General features: G+C 38.7%; 1 protein-coding gene across 4 annotated transcripts in view; it reads left to right on the top strand.

Annotated features, from left to right (window-relative positions):
• The window catches only part of LOC125232397 (ETS-like protein pointed), a 198,546-nt gene that overhangs the window by 139,068 nt on the left and 41,227 nt on the right, over positions 1–18,251 (top strand). For all 4 annotated transcript variants that reach the window (XM_048138042.1, XM_048138041.1, XM_048138043.1 and 1 more), the window contains 3 exons: positions 4,810–4,926; positions 12,442–12,645; positions 12,785–12,913. In XM_048138042.1, coding sequence (XP_047993999.1) covers positions 4,810–4,926; positions 12,442–12,645; positions 12,785–12,913 — 450 coding nt within the window. The remainder of the gene's footprint in view (positions 1–4,809; positions 4,927–12,441; positions 12,646–12,784; positions 12,914–18,251) is intronic.

Here is an 18,251-nt window from a genome sequence, read left to right as displayed (position 1 = left end):
AAATCGAGGGAACTCTTCAAATGTTATAGGCACATGTAATGTTTTTAGTGTATTTTTCAAAGGTACACCAGTATTTACGCCTGACGGTAGTAATTTTATGTGGCTGAGCTGATGATGGAAGGTCAACTCCTCAATGGTTAGGAGTTAAAGGATAATTCTTTCACTACTGTACATATATTCGGACTGATACATATAATATCACTAGGAACCACTAAAAATCAACAAATAAATTAACTTTTTAACAAAAAATAAAACCGCCTTCAAAAATAAGCGCGTTACAAAACACGGAGAAACTAAAAAGCAAAAAATAATAAACCTTTGAATTCAGATTTCTTATCGTATTGCAATAATCTAAACATCCAAATTATAAACAAATCAATTATTTTTGGAGTCGGTACCAGCCTGTGTATGGTTGGGTGGGGCAAACAGGCAATAGCAAGGCGACGAACAGGTCTGGTACCGACTACAGAAATAATTAATTTGTTTATAATTTGGATGTTTAGATTATTGCAATACGATAAGAAATCTGAATTCAAAGGTTTATTATTTTTTGCTTTTTAGTTTCTCCGTGTTTTGTAACGCGCTTATTTTTGAAGGCGGTTTTATTTTTTGTTAAAAAGTTATTTGCAGATACACCTTTCCTTTTTAGGGTTCCGTACCAAAACTGTACAAAAGGAACCCTTATTTTCGCTGTTGTTGGTAAGAATCGTGAGTTTGCATTGATACAGCAGCTCGTTCTCGACATACGGGATCGATGTTACAAATTAGTATTTACTCGTAGTTTAGGTACAAATTAGTTTTTTTTACGGTGAATGATAGTGTCCATTTATGTAGGTAGGTTACGTGCGGACTGTGAGGTATCGTGTTGACATAAGTAAGATTAGACCACATAATTCACCCTAAAAAGCAGCCATTCGACCTTGTAGCCAATTCCTTTGTCTTCGCAGTCTAGCTAAAATAAAGCTATTACGTTTGTCGGATATAAATTACAACGCGCAACAAGTGTTCGTTCCCCTACGAACCCCTGTTAGCCACCTGTTGTACCACTATACGTTTACACTGAGCATTCACAACGCCCTTCGAACCGTCCCATACGACGCGTAACCTTTATAACTTTACGACGGTCTTCTTCTAAAGCGAAAACGCATTACGTTATGTAGAAATTCAATAGCGATTCGCGTGCATTGTCTGCGATAAGATGCGCCGATTGTAACGCAAACTTATTTTATGATAATTTGACTTTTTGCTCGTCTATAAGTAAGTATTAACCTTGTTTTGAAGGGAAGATATTGCTTATTTATGCAGTTACTGCTGCCGGCTATCATTCGTGATCTTGGGGCTTCACAGGGACGAGTCCGTTATATTGTTACACAGTACAGTATAATAATAAGTCTCAAAGCGCAAGACTGCAATGTATTTCAGATATAATTATTCAAAATTTGTAAAATACATAATAGAACAAACATTAAATAAAGCAATTTATCATTCGATATTTCTTATCATATGTTGAGCGGTTTGCACAGGATACATTTATAGGATAGGTAAGCATGCTAATAATTATGTAGTTAAACATTTATGTCTTTTTAATTCGTAGCATCTGCCAACCCTATACGTTTCGTGTGGCGCTATATATCAATGGTTTTCATCTTGTTTAAAACCCCTCATCTGAAAAAATATCAATAAATTTAAGCTGTGTCTCAGGAAAACAAGATGCATAAGTATTTCCTCCTAATTCTACGAATTGATTTTAATCCTCTAAATCTCAATTAGCCAAAACCGAAGGTCGGTCCGTCCTCGGCGCTGCCCAGGCGCATCTCCGGCCCATTGTGCCGTTATCTACGCTATTCACGATTGGGTCCAGCTTGTTCGTTCTTGGGCCCTCTCTCACATTCGACCTCGGCCCTCAAGGTTGTGCTTAATCTGCCTGAAAGTATTGTTTTGAAAATGTTTACTGACTTGCGGTGTTTTTTGAATGTCTGACCCTTTTAGTGGAGGTGGATAAGAAAAGAAATAAACCAATGTTTTTGAAACTAGGAATAAGTAGTCCATGAACATCTTACAAACATAAATCTGTTTCTGTTCTTCACCAGCTGATTTAAAGTTACAGAGTTTTTGACTATTAATGCTACAAATACAAGTTTAAAGATATTTTCTATCAATGTAATAGAATACATATACTTACTTAGTAGCTGCATAACAAGAGATGTTTCACATACTTTGTAATTATTATCATCCTCCCGCGGCACTTCAAAGGTCTCCGTATGAGCATAAAAACAGATCCCATATGTTTAGCCGTAAGTAACTGATTCTTTATTAACAGCGTACAATGATATCCGACAGGTGACGTGATTATAACTGACTGTGCTTGCCTCACAATACCATTGGTCCCTGTGGTTTCATTCAGCTCTCGCCTTTACCACGAAACCTGTTTCAACGAGGTATTTTTGGCATTACTTCTCATAATCCCAATTGCCCAACATGAATGAAGCTCCTTGGTACCGGCACCAAACGGATGGTGCCCATCGGAAACCATTCGTGACAATTAAAAAAGAACCGAAATCACTCGCTAATTACTTTAATTAAGGAAACAGAGGTCTTACCGCTGCCTAGTTTTTATGCTTAATCCTGAGAAGTGCCATTCCGAAAGCTTAAATGTTAAGCATTAAACATCCCGTTGCGGATAATTGTGATACGAGTACCTACATCCATGTCCACTCACAAACAAAATTTCACGGACACAGTAACATCGAGTTGCTTTCAAATTTTTATTAATCCTTGATAGCTAAGATTTAGAATTACACGATTATATTATAGGTATGCGAAGTTCTAAAATTCCGCATAAGGAAAACGAAAAAAGGTTGATATAGATCGATCGTTTTTGCCACAATAATATTTAAGTGTGCCCTTTTAAAGTATTAGATAATAACAATTCAAACCAATTAAATAGTGATTTCCTCTTCCATAAATATTTCTTTGAAACTGTTACAGAAAACCAATATAAACCCATATATAAATACCGCATATGGCCCGTTGCCCACCGGATAATCTCTTTCGAATGCTTTAAGGCGGATCTAGATAGCACATAAAGAAAATCCATAACGACGGACATCATTACGGGCACATTAGCGCATTCACAATGCATGCATTAATGAGTCAAACGCAGGTGCGCGAGAAATATAGCGCGAGTAAATCACGCGCAGATCGAAGCAATTAATTGTGCCTTCGTAATGAACTAGCCTGCGCCCGCGGCTCCTGCTTACGAAGCATTGTTGGGAATTATTGGATCAATAACCTTTCCATTGTTATGTGGGAGATATATGAAAGGTCTTTTTCTGATAATGGCTTTTTAAATTTAAAAATAAGTATCAATTATAAAAAAAATACCAAAAGATCGAAAGTAACTAAAATAGTCGCTCATATGTAGGCAAAATATGTAGTGACACTAGTGACTGTACGAGTTGTTAAAAATGAATTTAATATAATTTTGTAATAATCAAGATCTGTGTTCAGTTCAGTAGCCATCGACATTCGACATCCTTTATATAAATAAAGATCGAATAAAAAATCCGAAAACAACATCAGATAGGATCTAAACGATATGACTGTATGACATGTTTGCTACCTCGTAAAATATTTCGACAAATATGTTCCCATAAAATACCGCGACCACATTTAAGATATAAATGACACTAATTTGAATCTCTAATTCTTGTGGAGTATGTTTTATTTATAAGATCAAATATAGAACTGTCTTAGAAAAGTTAAATGATATGAGAAGTAGCCGCCAGAGGATCTGAGTCCGGGCAGCGACCGTGGGAGAGGCGCACAAATCTCCGCATCTCAGAACTGGTCGGCAGGTGCGCAAGAGAGCCGCACACACACACACACACACCTACACCAGTACACACACCAACACACGCATGAATGAAGCCTGCGCTGCAACACAAGTACAAGATTTAATCTCACTTGTTTATCTCTGATTTATTTTATTCTCAGCTCAAAGAGTTACGCTATTTAATTTGTTGGGTACTTAATGCACGCCGAGACATAATTCAGACGTTCGGATGTCGCTTTTAATTAATTCAAGTGGCAATGATCTTGTCAATGTGGGTTTCGTCCTAAACTTGATCCGCTTTAAATGTACGAGGTGCCGTAATTACCGAAATTTCGAGCGTCATGTTTAAACATCGTGTATCTCATTATTTACCTTTACATACTCGAACAGCTCGATTTTATCTCGATTAATATAGATTCTTGAGTGGAAATAAAGTCGCCTCTTGAATATATTAACATAGTGAAGTGTTTTAGTATGACAACATAAACATACACACTCTCGTCCTATATGAGAATGGGGTTGACTTAATGAACCACTTGCATGTTGAAACATGAATCCATTTTAATTTTTGCGGATTCTTTTGTTGTGGTTATTTTAAATCACTGAAATGGCTTATAAGGAGAGCAATTATCTCTTAGTCACATTGCAAAGTTATTTATGGCGAAAATCTTCGTATCCTACAACTGTGTCTGAAATAATACAATTCCTGAAATGAGCTCTTAAAATGAAACTGTACCTCTTGATCGGATGCATTATGAACAGCATATAGGTCTAACCTAACACTCTTATATTTTTGTGCCTGCATGTTTTTGAAGAAAGTATGACAACATCTACTTAATAAACAGCCTATCGGCGAAACGAATTGCTATCACGCCAGCAAGCCTAACTATATGTTTAGCTTTTGTGAAGCTAGCAAGTCTACAACACTTAAGTGTTTACACGTAATTAATTTGAGGTTATATGTTTTGTTGCAGACATCCCATCGCAGGTGCCCCCGCTGACGCCCGGCACCAACAAGAAGATGGCCGAGGCGCTGAAGGCTACCTTCGCCTCCTGGGAGAAGGAGCAACTGCGCCTCGGCGTGCCCAAAGGTGAGTTCAACCTTTATAATACTTTGGTGGCAAATAAGCACACAACTCGCATGATGGTAAGCGGGCTCCGTAGCTGCATGAAAATCCAGAGTTCGTTATCTCGTTATCCGATTGCCCATTGGATGTACGAGAGTACGAGTAAGACCGATATCCTATATATTAAAAGCACCATCTTTGACATCTGCCTTTGCCATCCTTCCTATCGATATCGGATCGGATAGTGTGAAGACGCTCTAATACTCCACACCCTTTTTTTTTGCCTTACTGCTTACAAACAAGCAACTTTTGAGTTTATTATTTTCTCTGTGCCTCTTGAGGATCCCTCTAACTATCAGACACAAACGAAAGCGACCTGTCAGTTATTCAATACTGTCACTTTTTACTTTTAACTGACAGGTTAGCCAGGCAGTTGCAAAGTTTGCCGGAATCCGAAACTGGGATTGGTATATATTGCTGGTACAAGTGGTACATGCTCTTGGCCGTTTTTTTTTTTTTTCAAAATGTAGCGTTAGTGAATAATTGTAAGGTGTCACCAACCAATTGCTGTAGATAATCGTAACCATTCTGTTGATTTACGGATATTACCACTTCAATTTTATATTTTCTCGGTCCTAAAATTGCAAAATAATACCTTGAAGATTTGTATTTCAATATCTCCGAAGATATTATATCTGCAATAAATCTCAAAGAAAATATGTATAGTTAGTTGCAATATATTTTTTAAACACCGTATAAAGCCTCAAGAATTGCCGGGAGCTGCTGTCAATTATTCGCGTAAAATAGTGCATATAGCCGATAATAAGAGAAAGCTATAAAACCTGCACCTTAAGTTATGGACTATATGTGGCCTTCCAGCTGAGAAAGGTCCCTATTATTCAGGTACAATAAGAAACGTTCTACCGGAAAATCTCTTAGAAATTTTCAGATGGAAAGACACTAGTTCACTTGAAATAAAAAGGCCCTTCGGAGCTGGAAAGCTGCATATTTATGGCACCTATAGTGGTAGTACCATTAGAGAACGTTTGCACTAGGTGCTAGTGAATTACTACTCACATAATGACGTATCTTCGTAAATGCTTCACGATTGTGAAAGAATCTCCGTAAAAGGTGATAATGGTAGTTATACTTCATATAAAAACCAACGCTTAAGGGAAAAGGGGACGGCTTCTTTTCCAGAGAAACGTAGTTCACATTTTCTGGATATTAACGGAAAATATTTTTAGACTTAATATGTATATTTTTTTCATAATACTAAATGGGAAAAATGTAAGTATAATTACTACGCTTGTATGACAAGGGGATGCGCACGAATTCTCCACTTTTATCTTAAAACAGCGATATTTTTATTCCTTTTCGAGCGTACCCTCCGTTCTTTTGGCACAAAACGTCGAAAACAAAAGAAAGACGCGCAAACATTATCTGAACTGTTCGTCGGTGTAGGTACACGCAAAAACTGTTAGCATACAGTGCGGATTTACATATGGTAATGTGTGACGGACTCGGCCCGTCTGCCACACACCTCTGCCTTTGTTGGCGGTCGATGGTTTAAAACGGATTCTTTATATTACATTATATCGTTTAAATCCAAGTTATATTTCGCTTTGCGCGCGTAAATTCCCAGTGACAAAATGATCTTATGGCAATCATAGAGTGCTTAACCCGTTAAGCTAACTCGGCATAGTATTTTCTATTGTTGCAATGCTATCATAACTGTTAAATGTCTATGAAAATATGACCCTTAGTCCGTTTTACATTATCCGACCCGATATCGGATGTCGGAAAGATTTCAATGGAAAAAATCCAAGATGGCGCCTGTAAAGTATGGGATATCGGTCCTACATTACATCCGATATCGGATCGGATAATGTGAAAGCGCACTTACTTTGTTTTGTTTAGAATTTACTGAACCTATGTAAGTGTAAATAAACGCAAAAGACTTGCTCTACTTATTCCATATTGTTTCGTACACATATGTGTAAAATTACAAAAGTATCTTCTCAGGATACTATATAGTAGGTGGCTAACTAAAAACTCAGTATTATTATGTTCTCTGCTTACGTGCGTACACGTTTGCGCAATAACGTTTTACTACTACTAGCCATCTAACAACGCATAGGATGAAACAATTTGCCCAACACATTGTCCGATGCATGTTCGAACGTTCACGCGAACAGAGATTTAGTCGTCACATCCGGGACGCGGCGGAAGCGCGAATAGACGGCGCACAGACGCACGCACATCCGCACAGGCCACCGACCCCTAGCTGAGTCTAGCCGACGTTAGGAGATCTAGGATATGGAAATCAATTAACGATAAAAAAAAACTACTTTATAATTCGCGTCATCATTCGCAACGTAAAACGGCAACGTTTTACTTATATAGGTATCCTACGCCCTTCTCCGTCCCTCATCCTATCTCCATACCAAATTTTATTAAAATCCGCTTATCGGTTAAAGTGTCATAACAGAGAGACACGCATTTAGATGTCTGGCAATCCTCAACAGAACTGTGCGATTCTCCAGAAACTCCCTGCCTCGCACAGCCACTTAAACTATGGAATGACTGTCGCCTGCGGTGTTGCCGGACCGATACGACCTTCAAACCTTCAAGAAAAGAGCGTGACACCCATTTTAAAAGCAGGCAAAGTACTTGCAACCCTTCTGGTGTTTCTGTTGTCCATGGGCGGCAGTGATCGGCTTACCATCAGGCGACCTGTCTGCTCGTTTGCCTCCTATCACATTAAAAAATATTTTCGCAATTAGTATTGTAGTGGATGTAAGTATTGTATATGAACAATTGAACTGAAAATATTTTTCTTGATCTTATTATTAGTACTCTAGCTAGGTTTGACAAACATGACAATGTTTAAAAAAAACTAATAACCTACTATTCAATAATTTAGTTGAATTTTTTAACTGCTATCCATAAAAATGTATTTGAATGTCCTACTAAAGTCCTTAATGTGGTTTCGATATCGTTATCACTAACCCAATTGGGTTAGCCAACAGGTTTTCGTTTCGTATCACGATTCTTTATGTTCCAACTAATAAAATGAAACACACTAACAACTTTAATATTGTGTTATCGCTGTGTTTAATTATTGTGCGTTGGTTCATAAAATTTTAACAAATGAGACAAAGTCACGTGAAGCAGTATTTCAGAAAAACTTTGGAACCATATGTCCCTCAGAACAATTAAAGTAACAATACAAACCGTAAAAACATACTTAGTAATCTCCCTCCACAAAATAGGTAATATGAAATACAATCATTGAATTTGCGCCTGTAGTAGCCGTAAACCGGCGTAGTTTTATTCATATTATTATAAATGGACTTATTCGTAGCCACAGACTATGCCAAAGGCAAAGACGTGGCCTACGATGGAGTGAGCTTGGCCAGTTCCGCACTTTATTTATTTACTTTATGTAGTGTAGGTACCGTCTGTCCTTACCTAACCATTATTTTGGCATTGTTGTTATGTTCAGAGGTTCGTAAGATATTGCTAAGTTCATTTCATTAATAAAATATCAATAAGGGTATAGTTTCGGGATGCCCAAGCATACGTACCTAAAACTACGAGTTTACACACATCGCCAATAATGTCATTGTTACCCTGTACCTGTCAATAATTCAATACCACGACCTTACTATATGGAATGCAAACAGTTGCACCGTATCTCTCGAGATCTGCAAGATGGACGTAAACGCATCCGCAACGGCGACGGGCCTTTATCTCTCCGCATCGGCACTTAATGCAATTGGTTCATTACCATACCCTTTGTTGCGACTAGTTACGGTTATTACAGACTACGAGAGTACCATTTGAAAATCCTGTAAATTATAAAGTTACTAACTATAATCAGAAGTGATAAATACAATTGGGTTTTAGTATTACTAAGTGTCTCACATACTTGGATCCGACTCTGCTTGGTGTGAATTTTATTGCAGAACCAATACTAAATTATATAGCGATTTCACATCAATCGGATAACGATAACGGCTGCAGGACAAGCACATGATTGGGGAGACATTATTTCGACGCGACATGGAGCACACATATCTTTCTAATATTAATTACATAAGGTCAATACGGGTAAGTGTGTCATAAAGAGAAGTGTGTCTGGCCATCACATTTTGCCTTTTTACTCATTGTCACAGGAGGGTTTGCGAGTTCATACTTTTGCTACTAGCTACTCACGATTAGTGGTAGACGTATTGAACTCTCAATAAAGACTGATCATTGTTTAAACAGGCCAAATGGAAAGGCCAGACACACTCCTCCTTATGACACACTTAGCCGTATTGACCTTAAATTCAGTTAGTCTATGTTGCGGCGACACACTTGCGCGCCAACCATTGTTCTAGCCCTGTTGATCATTGATGAAGAGCATTTGCTAGACAGTGTTCATCTGGGCAACCTTCCTTTTCAACAATAACCATTATAAAAAGAGACATACCACGCGTCCTATTGCACTATTTTATACATATTTTTATTCGTCTTGTTACAGTCGCCATCAAATATATCCGAGCTGCAAGAGCTCTCACAAATATTGAAACACTCCTATATTGTCAAGACGTTAGAGCGCGTGTTCCGATATTTGTTAGAGCTTTAGCAGCTCCGATACCTCTGATTGCGACTTGCGACTGTACTCGTAAATACAGCTCGAAGTAATTAATGAATTTAAAAAGTGCCTCACGCAGCTTGCAGGAGTCTCGATTCCCTATCTCTACTGGTTATATTCTACTTAAACCGTTAGTCAGCTACGTTTCCATAACATCACGTCAGACGATTTATTACAAATTCCTTTGCTTCATGTATGTTAACCAAAATTCTAACTTTTTATAAAGAAGCGGTGCGCCTTAGAAATGATGTAGGTAAGGTTCTGAAATATTACTTTATTCTTCGCTACTATTTACTTCGCGTAAATCGCGTACAATTATTATCTACTTCATAAATATGTACTTAACATATATGTATCCATTTCTTTATGCGGGATGTTTTTGAGTTTAAGACGGAAGCAATCATAGAAACTCATCACAGTAAAGCCTGAAGATTACTAGCATGTTGTAAAAGACGCGTTATTGTTTGCTTTATGGCAACTTTATAGCCTATACAAATTAGGATAGGTTACTGTCCCGCAGAATAGCTCCTGTATAGCAAGCATACTGACCATTTAGTACCTAACTTGTGGTATTAAATCCTTACATTACTCATTAGATTTGCGCTTTCTCCATGTCCAATATGAAATGGATACCGACGGCATCGCTGCCTATACTGCCACATAAACATTAAGTGTCTCGAAGGCCAGACTGAAAGCAATAATTAAACTAATTATTGAATATTAGCTAGCTCTCCGCGCGCCCGGGAAAAACTCCGGCCCCGACTAGAGTGCAATTTGTAACACATAACTCCATTTCGCACTAGTGAAACTAAAACGTACCAAGCTTCTAACCAATCCCCTGCCGGTAGCGACCTTACAAAGAACGGTTGAAAGTCTAAAATTGAATCTTTAATCTTTACAGCTTGGTTTTCTTTATTTGTGGGCGGACGATTTGTATTGATTGACTTTTTATTAGCCGCTACTGTTTGAGGAATCTCGGCTATGTGCGTTTAAATTGATTGCCCTGGGATACTTTGTAAACATGAAGCTTTTGTTTGGATGTCTTCACCCAATTTAAAAGGCTGATTGTTGCCAATCGGACACCTGCTGGGCAGAAAAAGACAATTCGAACAAGTATTCGCGGCATCTTGACAATTTGTAGTCAATAAAGTGCAAATCGAAATCATTCTGAATATTCTGATTTAGAGATACACCGACCGAATTTCTTCGTCCAGGTCTCTTCAGTTCTGGGCGGGTTTTACGATAATATAAAAACGTTTAAGAGAATCAAAAGGTAACATCCAAAAATTTGCGTTCCTAATATCTTGAAGTAGTGGCCCAGTGGATTTAACGTCAATTTCAATGAGTTAATGACTACTGTACAGTTGTACTTGAGGTTCCATTGGGTCAAGCCCTCTTACGCATGAAAGGAGTCCGGTGCCCGACAAAAGGGCATATTACTACCTATTCTCAATGCCAGAAGGTGTACAAACAGCCAATATTTAGTACATTTTCGATGGTACATCCTTTTGCATTAGAAATCCTCTGTGGCAGCCTGGTGTGAAGGTCGGATGCATGCAAGTTCCGCCGTTGGGCAACGCGCACTGCGCGCCTAATTGCCGTTGCATCCAAGCGAGGATGTGCGCTGTTGTCGCTGCTGATTGTAATGTTTCATGTCGAACTTTGATTAATGGGGTTTGCAAAGGACTCTTTAGCAATCGTCGCTTGACTATACATATTACATATACGCACGCACTATTGATTTACGCAAATGCACGCTGTTTTGTAAACCATTGTGCTATTTTAGATACCTACACTCTAAAAAATGAAGACCAACTAAGAGCAGTTTTCTCTTAGTTGACGTTAAGTTAATTACTACAATTACGATCTTATATAATTCAAATAAAGCTGATTACTAAAAACAACAAGGGAATGTATGATTGAACTAATAACTTAGGTGTTTTGTTATTCCTAACCATTGTACACCTTGAATCAATTATGAACTTGTTAGGCATAACTATGTAACATAGGTTGATTCAATCCTTAGTTGAACTTACTAAGGTAACTTAGTTAACATAATTATTTTTCATGGAATTATTGAACAAGATCTTAATCGATTCAGTTACGTTGCAAAAGTAAGAGCAATCAAAATTACCTTATTCGATTTGTCTAAGATCTTATCAGGCTCGTATGGAATCAAGATGCTTGACTACGACTATCAAAATATTGATAGGAGCAACCAAATTTTTTTTAGAGTGTATAGTTACTGAGTTACTTACTTATAGTGTAAATTTAAGGTCTAAGTAATTAAATTGGACAGGTTGTGTACTTGGTTGGATGCGGTATTAATTCTTATCATGACCATCAAAAAGCAGACAAAATTTTAAGACTGAAAATTTCATGATACTAATATTAAATGGCATAAAAACTACGTTGCCAAATTGAATTTTAATGACACTTCGTGTGCCATTGGCATAAGTTAAAAACTAAGTAAAATAATGTCTTATAAGAATTACCTATGTAGTCAATGACTTGGCGAGATTTTCATTCGTCGAAAGAGGAAAATCATCTAAGTATGTTTCTAATTTTGTAATCGGCCGAATGTTCGCAAAAGTATTCGTGAATTTTCCTGAACAGAACAGATTGGATAATGATCCGGAATATCCGGATGTTTTTGTTCAAAATAGCGGATTTGAACTTGAGGCGCCTATACTTCCCACGTACCTACCAACCTACTCGTATCAGCCATGGATGTCCTCTGTTGGACATAGGCTTCCTCCATAGACCGTTATAGGGAGCGATCTCTAGGACATTGCAGTTACCGAGTAGGTCCCAACTTTTACAAGATCATACGTTCATCCCGTTCATGGATTCATAATATTAGTTTCATGTACTTACTGTTATTTTTCCTCCAGATCCTCGACAATGGAGCGAAGCAGCAGTAGCGGCCTGGCTGCGCTGGGCGGCGCGCGAGTTTTCGCTGGAGGGCGTGGCGCTGCAGCAGTTTGCGCGCGCGCAGGGCAAGGACATCTGCGCCATGGGACGCGAGGAGTTCGTCGCCCGCGCACCTGCCTTCATGGGAGACATACTGTGGGAGCATCTGGAGATTCTGCAGAAAGGTTAGTACCGTAAGACTAATATCCTCGATGTTACATTTCCAAAGCTTTTGAGAGGAACATATCTTCGTCAGTCTTAAACTGGACAACATTTTCTTTCTATTGTTAAAAGATTCTATAATTTACATTGTTTTCTGTCCAGATGTGGAGAAGGAGCGCTCCCTGCTGGCGAACGTGCCTCCGAACATGTACGAGAGCAACGTCTGCCTACCCGAGCTGCCGGACTATATCCCGCCGCCAGCGCACCACTACAACAATAACAACAACACCGGTGAGTCTCACTATCTGCTTATAATAGGATTCAAATAAGAAACAAGCTATAAACTGAAATAAATGACAAAAGAAGACTGACCGAGGCACTCAAGGGTTTCAGTCTTCTGACCTAGAAACGAACCGACGTCCTCTGTATTCGCAGCAGATGCCAAAACCGCTCAACTGCCCGGATCACAGCAGAATAGTCTACTCCACTCCTTCTGTGAAGTTACAACTCGACACTAAGGACTTTTGATAAATGCCCTGCCCTAAACTTACATATCAAAACAGTACAAAGTTAAACAAAATCGTGAATAACGTAAATGAAATCAAATGACCGCTCGCAACTTCAAAATGAACTTATCACATTATGACATTATCCACCGAACAAGAACTAGGGTTGTTATCATTTCATAAAGATAAGGGAATGGGCCACTTATCCGCGCAGCGGTAAAGTCAACCTCATTAAACTACCATTCGCGATAACTCTGCAATTACTAGTCCTCTAGACAAGCGTGCAATCGTTGACATTCCGTATCGTTTGGTATCCTCCCTCTCTGTTACTCTCGCTATTGGCATGACAGAACCGGTTGCGTATAGTTCGTCATCATCAACGAACGTTTGGCTATAAGCCCATGGAGTTACGAGCACTGTGTATGCGCATAATTTCTGCTTTTACTGCATTTTGTAACCGACTAGCGATACTTGTTACATTGTCAGGAGGCACCGTCTCACATCTGTTCGAGGGAATTAAGGCTTCGAACGAGTTACCTTGCGTTCGTATGAGCACCTATAATTATGTGAATAGGGTCGTAGTTACAAATGTGCAAGTTGCGAAGACTTTCAAACAATTTAGACATTAAATTCTTAATAGGTCAATTTTTGGAAATTGTCATACAATGTTGAAAAATCTTACGATTCAGAAATGGAACATTTCAATGCCCGTACCGAAATGTGAAAAGTTACAGAAATTTTCATGTGTATTTAATTTCCGAAGTTAGAAACTTTTCAATGGCAGGCGTGCTAGTCTCCTACAAATTATATAAACGTAGGTTCGCTTATAAAATGTTGCTCTTTAAATCTTTGTTTCTTTACATAATAATACTGCAGAATATAACTCACACCTTCAGACATAAATTTAACAGCCGAACGGCGTGTCATCTTTGCGTTGCACTATTATAAAAATAATAAACTTTACAATGGGGGGTTGTGCGCAGTCTCACGGATAAAAGCTCATTTCCATTCGATATAAAACTGTGTTTATTGCGTTATAAATCATAGTACCGGGATGTTTTGACTAGAAACGCGGCTCGGCTACTGAAATAATAAATTAAGCAAGTAGACAAGGGTGGCTAGCCGAATGGCACAATCGCTCACGAAACGCTCACGAAACGAAGCGCTAGTAGATATCTATCTCTATCGCGCTTGCGTATTGGCGCGACAGAGCCAGCGGCGTATCGCTTTCGTTTGGCGTCGGAGAAATGCCATTCGGCTACGGGGCAAGGGCTGTTCACATCGTGTAACACCGCTGAAGTGTGTCTGATCCAGTACAAAACTGATCTCCTATTAAGTACGTTTGTGAAGGATCTCTAGATCAAAGTTTTAGTGGTTTTATACATCAGTTTATCTTGTTAGCAGTGAGAAAAAGTAGTGAAGAAGTTGGAAGTCGTTAGCGCGGGTGGTCTCGACCTGACACGGACACTTGTATACCCAATTTACACGTCCACTTGATGTCGGGCGTATATCTCGCCGATGTCTGACTTGTCACCTTTTAACCTTATTCCGGCTTCGTGTGAACGTAAATTTTGTAATTATAACACGATTTATGTGATAGGACATATTTTACTGTAGCGGTGCTGGTTTTACAAATATTATATAGGTAGAATTATAATAAATATGGTAGGTGTTTGTTAGGGGCATGTTTAGTTTTCAGTAATTTTATAGTATTTTTAAAGGGTGTACTAGCTTTTAATATGCAAATTAACATCTTCTAACTAGAAACAGAGACACGTCCTCTCAAATGTGAGGGTAAGTGAACACGCGTAGTATCACTTTGGCCTGTCAGAAAGTGCACCATGAACTAATTAAGTTATTTACTCTCTTATCCATCTCACAGCAGGTGAGACTGTGTCAGCCAAAGTGCCAAATATATCGAACACACCTTTGTCCATACTAATATTATAAATGGGAAAGTGTGTGTGTCTGTTTGTTTGTCCGTCCTTCACGGCAAAACGATGGAGAGTGACATAGGCTACTTTTTGTCTCTTTCTAACGCGAGCGAAGCCGCGGGCAAAAGCTAGTTACTATAATAATATAGACGTGTTCCGATACATTTGGCGCTTTGGCTGTCACTAAATATTTGACGCATAGATTTCTGGAAAATAAAACTGTATTGCCCTAATCATCTAATTTACTTCATAGTGCTACCCATAGCATTTCTTTTTTTTTTGTTTTTTTAGGGAATTTTAGGTCAATTGTACTCAGAATCACGAGTACTTTCAATCTCACTGGGAGACAAAAAGTGTCCCAGAATTTCCATACATTTTTGTTACTTTCCTCTTTTGTTGCCCCACACAACATGTACGGAAAATGGTAACACAATAAGAAAAATCGTATGAAACAATTTTTTTAACTACTAGGATTGAAAAAGCTAGTGATTCTGAGTAGAAATAGCATAATTTTTTCAAAAATATCACATTTCATAAAAGTGGCAAAAAAAAAAAGAAATGCTCACTTTAGTAGTTCCAATGGAACTACGATCCATACAAAGGACTGCCAAACATACACGAGTAGAACACATGCGATGCGCCGCGGTTCCGCGCGGCTGCCCATGGCGCAATACGACCTTGGCGTACTTTTTCCGCTCTCTTTCAGCCGAGGTCTTCGCGAAAAGTGTCTTCGCTTCAGACCTCATCTGACGTAATGGATGTGGTTGTTCAGCTGTGTAATGAGATAAGGGAGTTTTGTTTGTATAAGCTACCTGCCTCCTAGTCGAATCAGCTTCTTTTTAAAAACTGTCATAACGAATTTGAACGACTTGCTTAATATGGAATTTATATGAAATCGAATTGAGTGACGTCACGGTCAACTCAGTTACTTTATATATTTCTTTTGAACGACTTGCTTAATATGGAATTTATATGAAATCGAATTGAGTGACGTCACGGTCAACTCAGTTACTTTATATATTTCTACCTGACTTATTAAATAGAAATTGGATTTAAAAATAACTTCTGTCCATGTTTTTTGTATAATTATCTGATGCTTTATTTCGTGCAGACTTGCATAGTATAAAATATTTTATTTTAACTACAGTCAAGTTCCCTATTTACACGTTAGATCCTAGTTGTTTGTTGTTATAGGATATAACCTAACCACAAAATTAAAATTTGGTAAAAACCCCTACCGCGACATAGTGGACCGTAAAATCTTCTGTAGATAGCAATGGCAGAGTTGCTTGTCTGAAAATGAAATACATTTTGGATTATTTAATGTAGATTAGATACACCTCCGTAAACTGAATCACACGTTCTTATACTCTACTTACTCGCCAGCTAACCACGTCAAACATTTTGCAAGTAGCAAAAAACGAAACCCGAAATCCCGCTCATAGACCCATAATCCCCGCTCTGATGACTTACGCCGTGTCTTGCGTGGGCGACGGTCGCGCGACCGTCGCGTGACCGTCGCCGTCGCGTCTCGTACTTCCATATCGATAAGGTTTGATTTCGTATGCGTCGCATCGCCGTCGCCCACGCAAGCCACGGCGTAAATGTTGCGTTTTATTTCAAAGGTACCACATTGTCGCTTACTATAATGCTGAAAATTGTCCCTACCTTTATCTGTTCGAGCGCCCTCTTAAGGCCGTCCCCATGCCCTTGAGGGAGTATGGAACCCTTCACCGAAACCACGATCGCCTCAACGTGACACCTTCTGCTTGAGAACGGCAAAAATAAATTCAAATTCCCCGCAATAAGGCTAGGTTCACACTCCGAACGTCACAACCTCGCACCAGACAGATTGATCAACGCGCCCCTTCCACCGGCGCTCGCGCGCGCTGCGTCCGCGCCAGTCTTCACCCACAAACCTTTTGTGCTCATCACACCTATTGTTTATTACCGCCAGTCTCTCTTTACCTTTATTTGAAAGTTCAGTGTCTACTCATTTATTTTCTATTCAACTATTATTACTATCTATTGTGTTTTATATTTCATTGTTTCTGTATATATTATTTATAAGTAAGTTTATCATATTTTAAGTATTTTAACCTATTCTATTTATTGAATTTATTCCTTTTTCAATAGGGAAATATACCGCAGCTTTTGGAAGTTTTCTGTCGTTAATGAAATGAGTGCGAAGTGACGTCAGTGAGACAACATGTCTGCCTGGGATTCGGGATAAACTATGTTTTTGCACCCGAGTTCTCGCGCCAGGGAATCCACGGAGCTGGACCCTGTTATCGTATGGCGTGGTGAGTTTTATTATTTATATTATAAGTGCAACTAAAAGTAGGCACATATGCTTGGTTAATTCTAGTTTAAATAAATTTAAAGTGGCCAAATATGTTTGTAACTGATAGTAATACGTACTTGATAGTCTACCACAAATAATAGACATTTCAACTGTTCATTCCCCGTAACTCCCTGTATAGAGGATAGATACCTACTCTTGAGCCATAATTACAGTGAGAGTAACCTCTGTAAGACACAAAGCTGAGTCCAAATTCAGAGGTAACAATTTACGGGCAAATTTCCCGACCTCGAGACAACCCGAGCGTGGCCAACGAATGCAACCGGGCCGACAACGTGAAGGTTAACGCACAAAATTGTATATTCAATATTTTGCAACTGCACTCGTATTAATAAGTCGAGGTATATGGTTAATGTGCAATTTCGAAGCATCCGCGCTGTCGCAAGTCGATCGCGGGCGCATCCTTGCGTTGCGCAGGCGCAGCACAGCAAATGACCGGACGTGCGCGCGGAACTATTGCGCCACGGTCTGCGCACCGCCTTACGCGCTACGCCGTAGAAGACGCTACGCTCGTAGGCTTGTCGATATCGATTATTGGCGATCGATACTTATCGACAAATTACGCAGTAATTGTTTATTTTCGTATTTATCATTTTATCATGAATATATACTTTACTTATAATGTACTTGTAGTTGCCACCAATGAACTTTCTTTGAAATTTCGTGATGAATGAACCATCATATTTTTTTTAATTTTTTTTTCAAGCGCTCGTTCCTACTATAGTCTCTTAAATGTCATTCTCATATCAAGCCTTATTATATTATGACATCAACTTTCTAATATAGCTATAAAAAAATCCTTATCTAAATATGAAATAACGTCGGTA

The sequence above is a fragment of the Leguminivora glycinivorella genome, chromosome 13 (genome assembly GCF_023078275.1).
Source record: "Leguminivora glycinivorella isolate SPB_JAAS2020 chromosome 13, LegGlyc_1.1, whole genome shotgun sequence".
NCBI lineage: Eukaryota > Metazoa > Arthropoda > Insecta > Lepidoptera > Tortricidae > Leguminivora > Leguminivora glycinivorella.
Note: the sequence above shows the minus strand (reverse complement) of the source record. Positions and strands in the feature narration are given on the sequence as shown.